This window comes from Pan troglodytes, chromosome 5, assembly GCF_028858775.2.
Source record: "Pan troglodytes isolate AG18354 chromosome 5, NHGRI_mPanTro3-v2.0_pri, whole genome shotgun sequence".
Lineage (NCBI taxonomy): Eukaryota > Metazoa > Chordata > Mammalia > Primates > Hominidae > Pan > Pan troglodytes.
In genome coordinates this window covers 83,903,462-83,918,907 of record NC_072403.2, presented here as the reverse complement: position 1 = coordinate 83,918,907, position 15,446 = coordinate 83,903,462, and the positions used below count along the sequence as shown (strand labels likewise).

At 35.6% G+C, this 15,446-nt stretch overlaps 1 protein-coding gene across 32 annotated transcripts in view; it reads right to left on the bottom strand.

The window, feature by feature from the left end:
• The window catches only part of RIMS1 (regulating synaptic membrane exocytosis 1), a 517,655-nt gene that overhangs the window by 434,426 nt on the left and 67,783 nt on the right, over nt 1–15,446 (bottom strand). For 30 of the 32 annotated variants that reach the window (XR_010158065.1, XM_016955814.3, XM_016955798.3 and 27 more), the window contains exon 2: nt 503–583. The exons of the other annotated variants lie outside the window; for them this stretch is intronic. Coding sequence is in view for 29 of the 30 variants with exons in the window: in XM_016955814.3 (XP_016811303.1) it covers nt 503–583 (81 nt within the window). In the remaining variant the exon portion in view is untranslated. The remainder of the gene's footprint in view (nt 1–502; nt 584–15,446) is intronic. 32 annotated transcript variants of the gene reach the window in all.

The window sequence follows — 15,446 nt, the reverse complement described above, 5'->3', positions numbered from 1 at the left end:
AGTGCTGGGATTACGGGCATGAGCCACCGTGCCCAGCCGACAATTAACTTTTAAAAATTGTCAGTTACCTTTAAATAATATATGTTGAGGGTTAGATAATGGACTACCTATGCATTTCCCTTAAACACACTGGCCCCCACTCAGCACCCTGTCTGTATCTTGCCTCCGTACTTCTCTGAGGTGTTATATTCCAGCTCATACACATTCCAAATCTAAAACAATCAAACAAACAAAAAAAGAATTGCTGTCATTTTAGAGCCCTAAGAAAACTGTCCCTTTTCTTCAACTAGTTTAATCCTTTCAATACGGTATTAGAAACATCACTTAACAAAAATATTAAATCCAGAGCTCAGCTAATTTTATTTAATTCAACAGTAGCCTTTTTGTTACATATACAACAGCAGCCAGAGTATCTACTCTCACATGCAATGTGAATAAATCTGTAACCATGATCTGTGTAAGAGACGACATTTTCAGTCAATAAAACCAATGCCATACTCACGGTGAAGGTTGGTGGGGCTGGTTTTCAGCATTTCTTGGTGTTTTGCAGGCAGCAGGCTTCGCCATGTCCCTGACAACACACCTGGGGCGCATGATAGACAGCACAACGCACTATTAATTATAAAAAGGGTAGAACACATCTAGAAATTAAACACGGTACTGAAAAACAATCTAAGGGAAAGTCTTTGAAAGCCCCTTCAACATTAACCTTGGGGCCCCAGCAAAGCCCTTGGAGTTGGAAACCTTTGACTCAGGCTTCCAAAAGCTCAATTATACCCGAATAAAATCTGTGCTAGCCTCTGTATTTGACTTTCCTTTTAGCATCAATAACATGATTGTCAGCAGCTTTTCCCATAGCAGAAAAGCTACTGAAAGCTTTGGCATGACCATATGAAGATGTCTGAAAGCTTAAAAATAGGAACAGCTGTTGCGTTGATATGTTAAATTTTGAGCAGGATATTCTGTGACTTTTGCTATTTTACTAAAAAATATAGACTTTTCTTTCACACCATCAATGACCACACAGGTCTTTCTGTTTATGCAAAAAGATCTGAGAGGCCTCAAGGCATCCCCCTTGTTCAAAATTTCCTCATGCTAGGAGGGGAGGAAAAGATCAAAGAAATGTTCATATATAAAGAGTGTGTGTGTGTGTGTGTGTAAAAGAAGAAAAGGTACCTCCAAAATGTGAAAAAAAGTAATTAAATGTCTTTGTGCCTTAAGTCATGCATCACAAAATAAATGCAGATGGTAGACAATATAACAAAGCTCCAAAGGGCAGCAGGAGGAGATATTCCTACTTTCATGAAAACAGGGCTTACAGAGCACTGGTGACATTTATTGGCAGAAATCAGAAAACACCTCCATCTGAGGATGAACATGGATGACCCAGATATTCCTTCTTCTCAAAATCTTTAAAATAAACATGGCTTTGAATAGAGAAGGCTTGGTTATAAAACTTAGACCTCACATCTTAGTCTTTGCTAAACAGAATGCCCCTTAGGATCCAGAAGGCTTCAAATATGAATCTGGTTCTTAAGAGCTTTCATGGAGGCTTCTTGGAGATTTGACTACCCTGCTCATATTTAAGGCCAGTCATATTATTCCAGAAGTGGATCACCGGTGAGGCAGTGGTAGATAAACTGTTTTCCCAGAGCTTAAGGCTGCATGGCAAATTTCTCCACTTCTGAAAGAAATAATACAGGAAAACATGGACACAACGCACAGAAACGTGCACACACACACTGCTCATTCCAAACAAGGTCAGTAAGACTCCGAAATCAATATGTTACATGACAAGAAAAGAAAACGGTGCTATTTCAAAACCTCAACACACCTTCCCTTTGGCATAAAAGTTTTAAAAACTGGTGTTCATCAAGAGTTGATGCTAAACTTTCAATGAATTGGTCAAGAGATGTGAGTCAACAACATCCACAGAAACCACAAAGCCTTGTGTTCTTTCCCCGGTGTGGTGGGAGAAGGCCAATCATGCATCAGCCTTCAAAACATTCAGGAATGCAGTTGCTAGGGAAGTGTAATGTCCTAGGATTTCTGAGCTCTGAAATTTTAATATAACTTACACAAGCTAAAATGTCCAGTAAGTTAAACTTCAAAGCATTCGAAAATCTTTAGCAATTCTCACTTAACTAAAAATAGCATATGCAGCATTTTTTTTTTCTTTTTTTGAGATGGAGTCTCGCTCTGTTGCCTAGGATGGAGTGCAGTGGTGCAATCTCCACTCACTGCAAGCTCCATCTCCCAGGTTCACGTCATTCTCCTGCCTCAGCCTCCTGAGTAGCTGGGACTACAGGCACCCACCACCACGCCTGGTTAATTTTTTGTATTTTTAGTAGAGACGGGGTTTCACCGTGTTAGCCAGGATGGTCTCGATCTCCTGACCTCGTGATCCACCCGCTTTGGCCTCCCAAAGTGCTGGGACTACAGGCGTGAGCCACTGCGCCTGGCCGCAGCATTTTTAATCTACATGCACTGATTTGTGAAAATATCTGAAATATCACCAACTTGGAAAAATTCTAAAGAATTAAATCTATGAGAAATCTTAATTCATCTCTTTTTTTCCCCTCAAGTCTTAGGTATTCATACAAAGCTTTCAAATAAAACAAATCTACTACTTAAGAGTTTTTAAAAATATGTGCTGAAGTAACTATTTTCTAACAAATATAAGGTATTAAGCAACACTAAAGATAGGTTTGTAAGCAAACATTTTTTTCTTCTGACTAAAAGGCCCTATCTGCTGGGCATGGTGGCTCACGCCTGTAATCCAGCACTTTGGAAGGCTGAGGCCAGTGGATCAGTTGAGGTCAAGAGTTTGAGACCAGACTGGCCAACATGGTGAAACCCCATCTCTACTAAAAAATTACGAAATTTAGCCGGGTGTGTGGCGTATGCCTGTAGTCCCAGCTATTCAGAAGGCTGAGGCAGGAGAACTGCTTAAACCGGGAGGCAGAGGTTGCAATGAGCTGAGATCGTGCCACTGCACTCCAGACTGGGCGACAGAGCGAGACTCCAACTCAAATAAAAAAATAAAACAAAATAACAATTTAAAAAGGGCCCTATCTTTGTAAGAAAATTCTTGTCTAATCTCAAGTCCCAGTGGTTTTGGTTTAAAATTACAAGTTAATATACTGTTTCTGTCTATGTATGTTATAGAATCTTTCTGATAAAAACTTCATTCAATTTTTTGAATTTTAAAGTTTTATTGAATAATAAAAATAAACACATTAATATTCAAAAGCAATATATTTAGAATTAATCTGAATATAACAGGAAAACAACACATTTTCCATAATAAGATATATCCTGGCCACAGGACAAATATTCAAGAATAGAGCAATGTAGCTAGCTATTGAATCTGCGTTTTGAAGGGAGGAAACTAATTGTTTCAGGTTGCTAATCATTTACCCAATTTCGGGGGCTTCTAATCACAAGATTTTTGTTTGCTTGTGTGGATTACCATTTCTTTAAAATTATAATTGAATTGGATCATAGTTTGGAAGGATAAAACCTTAATAGTTTTGACCGTTTTAACATATGGAAACTGTGTAACCTCAGCAATTTCCACTATCTCCTATGCATTAGACTTGGTATAATAATATAAACCCCTCATACTTTAAGAGACACAACAATGATATTTCAGTATGTTGCAGCTTTTAAGGGGTCTGTCTCTGTGTGTAATTCACTCCTTCAGCCCGACATAAGGAGACCACAAAAGCTGCCACAATGCTGACTTCCCAGAATTACCACGGATTGAAGGACTAGGAATTCAAAGAGTTTGACCTCTTATTTTTTGCAAAGTCTTTAATTACTCAGATTTATCAGATTGGGGCTCTTCGACAGTCTTCTAACTGCATGTGAGCATTCCCTCATCACTGAAGCATCACTGAAGATTTATGCAAATAAGACATTCTGCAACCGCCTCAGGGGAATGCTCCTCCTGACTCCGCCCTCAGCGCTGCTGGGTTTTATGAATGACTGCAATCAATGCGATGAATGGTTGCCAACTGCCCACTCAGCCACTTCCACTCTTCAGTGCACGTACACACGGGAGAAACTAACATTGCCACAAGCCTGCAGATGAAGCTATGGCAAGGCTTTCATCTCTCCAAACAGGAACTAAATGTGCTTTCAGATACTTAGAGTATGTGAATTAAAAATTCTAAATGCCTTCAAGAAACACAATTTACATAATTACTTTCTCTCTTTTGACTTTCCATTTTGGTGCCTGCAATCACTACCCTCTACCCTCCCTCCCCAAAAAAAACCACCACTATTTTATGTGAAACTTTATCTGAATTTGAACTTTAAATGGTTTTATCTTTCATGACTAATGTCAGGAAACTAGTTACTGTGCAGGAAGCGGCCAAATAGTAGACTATAGGACATTTACATTTCTGTTCTTAATGTTACGGTTTTTGAATTTTCCTATCATAAATGGAGACAATTATCTCCAAACAGTGTTGGGGAAATACATGTGTTTGTGTCTACTTCCCAAGTGTTATTGTAGGGTCCACATTGGTCCTAAGAGACCTTAGGAGCAGTTAAGATAATATAAGGTTGACAAAATGAAATGTTTTTCAAATATACAATTTTCTGATTTGCTAATCACTGATTAAAAGTAACCAGAAACAGACAAGAAGAGACTTCAGGGGCTCTGTAGCTGGCCACCTTTCCTTCTACACCCCCCATTCAGTGCTTCATGCCATTCTTCAACATGACATTAACCATAAAGTACCCCAAATACATGCAACATTCCTATTTCCTGCCTGATTCTTTCTTCTTAACTCCAGTCAGACATCTAACTGCCTCCTCAACATTTTTACTTGGGTATTTAACAGACCTCTCAAAATCAGCATTTCCAAAATAGAACTTTTCATTTTTTTTTTTTCCCCTAAACCTGATCCTCCAGCAACCATCTCCACCTTGGCTGATCATAACTACATTTCTCCAGCAGTTCAAGTGAAAATCTTTAGACTTGACTCCTTGTTTTCTCTCACATCCTGTGTCCTAATACCAGACTGGACGTATTTTCTAAATTTATGTAGAATTTCACCATTTATCAACCCCTCCACTATTGCCACCCTGTCCTGAGCCAATATTGTCTTTCATTTGAATTCTCACCATAGATTTTTAACTGGTCACCCAGCATTTACTATTGTTCTCCTCCTGGAGTCTATTCTCAACACAACAGCCAGAGTGACTCTTTTGAAAGATAAATCAGGTCCTGCCACCTCTACCCAATAGTTCCCTACTTTACTCACAAGGAAGTGCCAGAGTCCTTAGGATAGCATCAGGACTCCCATCACTAATCCCTCCATCTACCTTCCTGCCTTGAAATCTCTGCACCAACCTTTCCTGCTGTCTGGAATGCTCTTCCCAATACTGGTATGACTAAACCCCTTACTTCTTTAAAGTCTTTGCTCAATTGTCGAGTTTTTGATGGTTCCTACCCTAATTATCCTACTTACTACTACAATCTGCTCCCCTCACCACATCCAGATATTTCCATGCACCCTTCATGTTGCTCTACTGTTTTCTGAGATGTACTGTCTCCTACTGCTGAAATACGAACTACTCAGGATCAGAGGTCTTTGTCTGTTTGGATCACTGACATATGCTAAGAGCCTAGAACAGTGTCTTACATGTAATAGCAACTCACCACATATTTGTTAAATGAATAAAGAAGATAAAAAGAATGAAAATCTATAGATTTGAAGCTTCAGTAACTAATTTAACATGGTAAAACACAGTGATTTAAAACAGATTCTAGGTAATAGTTTTTGTCATATTATAGCAAGTTTCTATAAAATATTTATAAAATAAAAATAACCAAAAAGTTTTATGATTTGATTAACTTCACTAAATTTGTGTTCATATGGTTTGAGTAAGGTTCACTCTCTTTCTGAACAAGAAAAAGAGTATTTCACAGAATATGACCTATTTAGTGGAAAGGACTCTTTAATATCCAATTACTGCTTTGAACCAGTGAAATACTATTTAACATCTGATGTATCAATATTTTATCAAATAAGACATTAAAGTAATTACATATGGGGAAATTTCTTAATAGTAAAGAGAAAATTAATCCTCTTTTTCTGATTTTTTCTAAAGAGAGTAGGAAAATAAGAAGAACTTCTACATATTTAATACCTATCATGTACCAAAATTCTCACAGCATATCTCACGTATTCTTCTTACCACCCTGCTGGAGCATATGATTCTCCTACTTGGCCGATGAAGAAACTATGGATCTAAGAGGTTAAATTATTTTTCCAATGATAAATGGCAAATGTTCATACCTTAAGAAGTCAGGATTTTAATCAAGGTTGGTTTAGTATTAAAACTAATGTCCTTTCCACCATTCCAGGCAGCCCTCTGTCTTTAATACTTAAAAGATGAATGGAAACTGATAAACATCAACTGTGAAGTTACAGAGTCCAGCAACCTCAGACGTGTTTCAATATCATTGATTTCCTGATATAGGTATATTGATGAAAGTATTCAAATCATCCTACATAATTCAGTGTTCTTTAAACATTATTCTAGTATTACCAGACCATATTCACGAAATATTACATAAAAGCAGAACAATGGTGACATCAGAATATTGACCTGGTTAAACTAGAAGTGTAAAGTGACCTTAAGCCCAATGGCAATACTGCAATACTACGAAATGTGAAATGCAAGACAAATTATCTGGTACGTAGAGAAAGGGTTTCTATAATACAAAAAAATAAAGGTGAAAAGACAAAAGATTCATTTGCAAGACAAGTAGAATGCAATTGATAAAAATATCTTCAAATATATATTTTAAAGGAGGTCTTTAAAAGCAACCTCATTTCCATTCACAAATTCTAAATGAGGAAAAGCTGAAGAATATTATTTTAAAACTCATTTTATATAAAAATTTGTATATTCATGTCAATTATCAGTGAACAAATGAACGTGATGACTGTTACCCATAAGATGAAGATGGAACAGTGAAAATTCTACACCATAAGGGAAAAGTGAATGTTGACATTTCAAAAAGCCAGATGTACTAATCACAAACCATCAGGTCCTGTTACACCACCAGTGTGCATTCAGGGAAGCTTCAGGAGTTTATCAGAGTAATTTTTACTTTCAAAAGGCATGGAAGATAGCTGCAGTAGGTTCCTAGTTATAAGGCAAGGGAAACCAGCTGGCCATTTTTAACAGTGAGTGATGAGAAATGTTGACCTTCCCCTGAAGAGGCCAGGAAATTATTCACAAAACAATATGAAAAGTCTAGGATTCTAAAATAAAAGTGATAATAAACTAAAGATTCACTACAAAGATTAATAAGAGATTTTAAGTTTTGGAAATCCATTTTTTTAAAGACTGATAAGAAAAGAAAATAATAGGTAAAAAGTCAAGTCTCTGGTCTTCTTAATCATTGAAATCTACCCCATTTATCATCCTTTAGATCTCCAGAATAAAAACAGGCTTGATTCTATAAGTTTCTCATATTGTCTCCAAGATTTTGGCAACATGTCCAATTAACCTCTTTTTACTCAAGCTATTGTTTTCTGTTAACATAATCAGTTTATTTCTCCATTCAGCAATTCTTAAAATGTAATACTTACTTTACTTACTTATGGATTTATATCTGCCATCATTCCCTACATATTCATTCTCCCATTTGCTTTTATTTTCTACTTACTAACCTGCATTCATTCTCCAAAAACCATGTGCTGCCTGCAAATCCAACACAACTTTTGAAAAACTTAGAATGCCAGAAATTTTCTGCCACTAAACCTGCAAAGGAAAACCTGTTCATTCCATATGATAACAAAACAAAACAAAACAAAACAAAACAAAACAAAACAGAACCTATCCACTGAGAAGTAAGGAATTTCCAGAAGAGGAAGCAACAGTCAGTGTATCAGAGGGAGGTATCAAATAAGATGAGGTCTGAAATCATGCTTTGAACTCTCCAGAAGGAGAAAGAGGTGAAGCTCAAGTGGAACTGCAGTGGGCTGAAGAGAAATAGGGTGATGTGAAAATAAAGAGAAAATGAAGATAATTGCTACAAACATAGATGAAAGCTGTACTGAGAAAAGAGGGTATAATGAAGGGAAGATGGTCTTTTTTACTTATGGGTACAAATCTAGGTGAGTAATTACCCATGGGAAAGGGAGAAGTTAAAGATACAGAAAGAGAGGAGAGAAGGGGAAGTGGAAGCAAGCGGTAGGGTGAGGAAGGGGAAGAGGGAGAGAAGAGGAGAAGAGTTTAGTGACGAAACAAAGTTGCTGAGGAGGTAAAGACGGATTACATGAAATAAACACATAAGGGATTATTTCTCAAAATGTCACCTTTCATTTGACCATAATGGCCATCTCCATTTTCTTCCAGAAAGATCCATGCAGGACAATGCTGCATTAGATTCATTTTGGAAAGGTTTAGAGAATGAAAATTATTTCTCTACCTCTTCACGTATTTCTAACTCAGTTCCTAGAGGCAGAAACTTTGCCTCGATACTTCTTTCCCACCTGTACCTGTGCCAGAGGTGGGGAAGAAGGGAGACATCTGAGAGGGCGCTCTCTTTCCACCTATCATTCACTAATAGTTATGTTTTCACTATTTAGTGGGGTCACTATGTCTTCTGCAGGAAGAAATTGGCAGTTTCCTCTTTGGCTTGTTGGGTGCAAAAAAAAAATTTTTTTTTCACTTCTTCTTGAGTACCCAGCTTCTCTACAGGAAGCGCTCTTGGGCAGGCCTGGGTAGGGCAGACTCTGCCAGGCTTCTAACTCTAGCTAACTCTCTTTCTTTCTCACTAACCCATGTCTACTTGAATATTTAGGTAAACACATCTGAAGCCTGCTTAGAAGGGTTAGTCTTTTAGATTTAGAGTGAGTTTTTTTTAAAAAAAGAAAACTAATTTGGGAATGACAATCTACAGTAATTAGAGAGGACATGAGAAAAACTACAAGGACATCTAATATTTCCAGCAAGGTAGGAAATATAGTCTGGATCCACAGATTTAGCCTGTTTTGTTCCACGACCCATGACAGAAGGTGCTTCCGTGTGAAACATCATCATGGGCTTTAGTTGTATAAACAAAAGTCCCAGTCATTTTATTTTCCACTAAAGAAAGCATATTGATCAAAAAGTGAAAATGACAGTATTACAGGAATAATCTTGGAACTAACATAGGTTATCTTAAAGATAAAATTGTTTATAGCTTTTAGTATTTCCATTTCTACTAGTAAAGAATTCCAGCACCCCTCACAGCTAGCTTATGTGCCTTACAGCCCCATTGAAAACCACTAGTCTCACCTGCTGGCTTTGTCCCAAGCCAGGCTGTGTGTAGTCTCTCCATCATAAGAAACAATCACCGACTTCATTGAGAGAGAGGTGAGAGATTGTTTAGTAGGCAATAACATCAACTTAAACAGGTATATTAACTCTCTCAAAGAGAAGCAAATAACTAAAAATGGTCTTGATTAACTTAAAAAATCAATTCAGCAAAACAAGATGAATGTCAAGAAATGTAAACCTATTTAGATATGAAAAGCAATAAACAACAAAACAGGAAAACAACAGTTAATAATACCAGCTAAGATTTCTGGCACCTACAGTGGGCCTGGAACCATGCTCCGAATCCCACATGCTTTTGGTCATGTCACATAGTCACATATCATATATTATGACTGGTGCTTTGTGAGTTTAAAAAGGATAATGTCACCCAAATTACAAAATTTATTTGTGAAATACCATAGTTTCTTCTTAGAAGCACAGTTCATCATTTCAAAATTACCTGATATCTGTGAAGTATTTTGTGTTGAGCAAATAAATTATTTCATTATCATTCAAGATGTAGCAGGAGCCACAAAATTACAATAGAATATTTCGAGTTGTAAGCATTAGTCTTTAATTCACATCCCCTTCCCACATTGCAACGTTGTAAAAGAGTAAGAGATAGTTATCAGATAATGGTTGTCCACACTTTAAATGTTCAGGATAAAAAAATGAAATTTGGTAGCAGAGGGGGAAATTGATGCCATTTGTAAGGATAATTGCCAGAGCTATTTTACAACTACGAGTTTTCTGTTTTCTATTTGTTTCACAAAACCACAGCTCTTTGAATAATGTTTTTAGGTACTCTATGTATGTAAGTATGTCTTTTCCGCACAAAGCATTCATTTTCCTCCCTCATCTGGGAGCCCAATAGCTGAATAAATATCTACTGAGAGGTCCCACAATGGTTCCTTGGTGGGATTTAAGTGGATTTTAAATAGCTAAAATAAAATGGGAAAATGGAACTTGGAAAAGCATTAATGAACTATTTCAGGAACTACTTTCAATTAATTGTAACTATTTTTTCAACTGATTCACCTGCCTAGAAAGTTAGAGAAAAACTGGAGCCAATGAGATATGAAAATGTGTTATTACCTGGGCTTTTACTTTTGTAAAAATATTAAAGTGCCACATGAGAAATATACACCTTTCATTTTCTATTGTGAATGAATATTTCTTTATTTTGTCAAGAGGTCACAGGCCTCTTTTTCCTAAAATATGACCAAAAAAAGGAAATCAAATCAATTTGACACTTACATGGCAACTTTAATACTGGAATATGATTGCTTCTTTGTCTATCTTTTGCATGTAGAATGAGAAAAGCAAATAAATCTTGTAAATAACTTTTTCATCCCCTTCATCCAAATTGATGGAAATATGAACAAACATTTAGGGAAATATGGATGAATAGTATGGCATTTGAAAAGATAATCTAGCAAACAGGATTTCTTACTCCTCACTGACAAAGGTGAACATGCTCTAAGACATCTGCTTCCCCCTTGACCTGATAGGGCTGTCATTTTTGTGGCCTCACCTGAGCTAATTATTCCTGAACTGTCATTTCCAGACTTCACCTCCCATTACCTGTCATGTATTAAATCTGTATCTACCAAAAATTCACAATTCCTATTATATCTTATTTCCTAAGTCAGGTAAATCTACGTCACAGTTTTAGAACATCATTTTGTCACTTTGATCTCCATTCCATATCCTACTTTTCTTACCTCAAATTACCTGACCACTTCTCCCATTCCTTTAATTTTTAGTCCTTTCAAAACTCAAATGTAATGAACTCCAGAAATAATTTCAGACTGAGTACTCTCATTTATCCACCACCAACTTCTTCAGGAAGCACACGTTCTTATATAGGCATAAGAGAATTTGTTTAATAGCAACAATCCAACTACTGGGAAAAAGTTCAAGAAATGTCTACATTGGAAATATATGAAATGGTAGTGTGTTTCACAGCTTCACTGGGAAACCCTGATGATTATGACATCGAATCTTTACATAGTGATTGGATGTAATCAATGAACAAATACAGGAAACCTGCTCTGTGCCACGTACCATGACAAATGTTATGATCACCAACAAAAAACAAGTCACTCTATTCATCAATAATAGTAGCAATAATAATAACTTAGATTTATTAAGCACTTATGATAGGGACTCGTTTAAGCTCTTTATATGCATTAACTCATTTGATCCTCAAAGCAACTCTATGTGGTAAGAAGGTTAAATAACAACATCTTGATAAAGCCTTTATACAGCTCTGCCCTGTATAAGTTGCCATAGCATTAGATTCACAAGCTCAACTCTTATTTTATTACTAAACCATTTTATTTCCTTGAAGTTGCTTAAATTAATTTTTAATTAAAATTTAATTATATCCAAATACAGATAAAAACAACAAGATCAAGCATAGGAATCTTGAATTAATACTATAATAAAGGCTGACTCTTTTTCCCCTAAAATGTCATTTAAAATATATTTATTTTATCGGCTAAAAATTTAGTTTATTATACTTTTAATATGTCTATACACTGTCATGTCATTTAGTGTTCTTGAGGGTTGTAAAATAATTTTAATTATATTATCACGTATAACCAATATTCACCTTGCTCTTCAGTGTGTCACTTCCAGAGTTCTAATTAACCCTGGTATTTACTTTGCATGTACTTATTTATAGATTCATGTATATAGAAAAACATCAGAGGGTTTCAAACTCTAAGACTGAAATTTGTCACCACTTTTGTCAAAGTCATTAACTTGTTCATTAGCATTCATGCTTCTACTGCAGGCAAACCTAAAACTACAGAGAATTCATCAGCCTTGGGATAGCAACTCTATTGTTAAAAATTCCTTACTATTGGAATATTATTTTAAAAATGTTTACTGAAATCTGCCTTTATGTAACTTTCATACATCACTCCTATAACTTTGCTCTTGAAAAGCTGCATAGAGTAAGTTTGCTGCTTTTCTAAAAGACCATCTCTGCATAAATTTAAATTCAGTGGTCCTGTTTCCCCTTTATCCTCTCTTCACTTCTGTTTTTCACCAGTCCATCAACTATCTCTCACTAGGCATATATTCCAGAGACCTAACTACTCTAGAGAAGTTTTAGGTTAATAACTTTCTTAAAAGTTGACTCCCTTTGTTGTGCAATATTTTTACTCTAGGTCCAATACAAATGCAGATTTTACAAACTTCTCTAATAACCAGGCCATATACAAAGGCCAACTGACAGAAATGAAATTCAGGGCAAATTATCTATGAATGGCTTCCAAACCTGGCTATATATCAGAAATATCTAAAGAAACTTTTAAAGCAAAGACTTCTTTGGGTCCCAGCTCAGACCTACAGAGCTGGGATTTGGGCTCAGAAATTTTCACATTATTAGCTCTCCTGGGTGACTCTAATGTGTTCAAGCAGGTGTTTGGGAACTGCTGTTGAAGAATGAGCCATTCATTCGCGCAACTAGATGAAATGAGTCTTTTCCTTAGAGGAAGCTAAACCACAAGAGGACTCCATAACTTGGACCACGTTATCATAGTCGGTCATAAAAGAGCTTTCCCTGAACTCCATTTTAATGTTATACCCTCAGCTTTTATGAGAGGTCGATAGAAGAAATAGCTGTATGAAGTCGGTTTCTGTCTTTACTGTAAAATAGTGGTGAAGTCACTGACTACTGCATCAGTTTGATTCCATTCTAATAAACTCCACATTAATTTTTTCAAAATCTAACACCAAGAAAAGTGATATTCCTCTTATATTACAAATGTTTATCATGATTTGTTTTGGTCAGGGATCAAAGGAAGCTCAGAGCAAAACTTAAAAGTTTACTATAATAACTCTGTTTACATAGTAAACATGTTAATAATATAAATTTTTTCTTGGTTGTAAGTTTCAACTTATATTATGTTAAGGCTTTATGTGAAATCCTGTCAAGAGATGCAAAATAGAATTGTGGAAAGAAAGAAAGAAAGAGAAAGATTAAAACCTAATAATACAACAATCTTAAAATCCTAAAGTACTTTTGCATTTCCTAAATTAGATATGTGGGAAAATTTAATCCTTGCAGTAAGAAGACTACATATGTCATGCTAACAGTAGAGTGGAAATATTACAGATTAAACATTTCTACTGTTCATACATACATTTCATATATATATATATTTTAGGCAAATAACTATATCTTCTTTTACCTATAGAGAAATTTTGTGAGACATTGTCTCTAAAACTACATAATTACCTCATTGAAAAACTTTTCTACCTTTTCCTCTTATATATAACATTAAGTAGTAAATTAGCCAATTAAAACATTGGCAAGAACCAGTAAACGTGACACTGTCTTTATCAATTCAAATCACCCATAGTTTGTTGCTATGTAACTCAAAATAACCCCCTTACTTTAGAAGTAATCTTTTAGTTTTGACACTAAGTAGTTAAGAATTACTGATCTTTCCCTAACAATAAAAATTTAAATACTAAACTTTATCAAAATCTTAACAATTTTCCCCAAAGACACTATTAAAATTAAAAATATGCACTCCTAGACTCAGAGGAAATATTTGCATTACATATCTTAAACATACATTACATATAATTAGGGGCATATGTACATACACATATACATTACATATATGTACACAGATAGGACTTGAATCCAGAATACATAAAGAATAACTATAAATCAATAACAAAGCAACCTATCCTATGACGTAGGAATTGATTTCTCAATATTTACCCAAGAGAAATAAAAATATAGGTCTACAAATTGATTTGTACCAGAATGTTCATAAGTCGGGCACAGTGGCTCATGCCTGTAATCCCAGCACTTTGGGAGGCTGAGATGGGAGGATCACCTGAGGTCAGGAGTTCGAGACCACCCTGGCCAACATGGTGAAACCCCGTTTCTACTAAAAATACAAAAGTTAGCCAGGCTTGATGGCTGGCACCTGTAATCCCAGCTACCCAGGAGGCTGAGGCAGGAGAATCGCTTGAACCTGGGAGGCAGAGGTTGCAGTGAGCTGAGATCACGCCACTGCACTCCAGCCTGGATGACAGAGCGAGACTCTGTCTCATAAAAAAATAAAAATGTCCATAGAATATTCATAGTAGTCTTATTCATAATAGCTTAAAATTAGTGATAATCTAGGTGTCCATCAATAGAATAACTAACTAAAAAAATCATGGCATATTCATAGAATAAAATATATTTTTAACACATGCAATGATATGGATGTATTTCAAATATTTTTAGAGCAAAGAAGCCAGACACAAGAGTTCTTACTATATAATTCAATTTTTATAAAGCCTAAGAATAGGTAAAAAGTAATCAATGATGACAAGAATCAGAAAGTAGTCACCTCTAGGTGTGTGTGTGTGTGTGTGTGTGTGGAGTGTGTGTGTGTGTGTGTGGAGTGTGTGTGTGTGCTGAGGAGTGGTATTGTGATGTTTTATAGGTTGGTTTGAGTTGTGGTAACACAGCTGATGCAACTGTGAACACTCATCAGACTAAGAACTTCAGATCTGTGGATTTTACTTTATGTAAGTTATATCTCAATAAAGAAGTAAAAAAAAAAAGAAAAATTACTAATCGACTAAAAAAAGTCAAAATTCTACTAATTTAAGGATATGTCATCCTTCATGCCAGTAGAATATAATTTAATGTGCTTTGGAAAGCAATCACTCCAATAAACAACTATGGAAGTCAAATAATTAATACACTTTTTCAAAGAAAATAATTTACTTCTTTTTACCATGTTGGAATCAGAAGGATAAATGTAAATACAGTTAAAGCTAAGAAACAGGTTTATGTAGGAAAATTTTGCATCAAGATGAATTGTTTCATATACATGAAAATCTTAAAGGAGCTTTAAAGCAGAGTTCAGGAAAAGTCCAAACCATGCTACTGTATGTTAAAAAAGCATTACCTGTTATGTAGATTATTTGAAAGGTAAATTTGCATTCAGTATTTCTCAGAAAATATTAGTTAAGATTATACTAAGATTTATTGCTGGGAAAATCCTAAAATTGATATTTTGAAAGGCTTTATCTACATTCTCTGTAGAACCAAAATATGTCTTATATCATATATCTTATGATAAGGA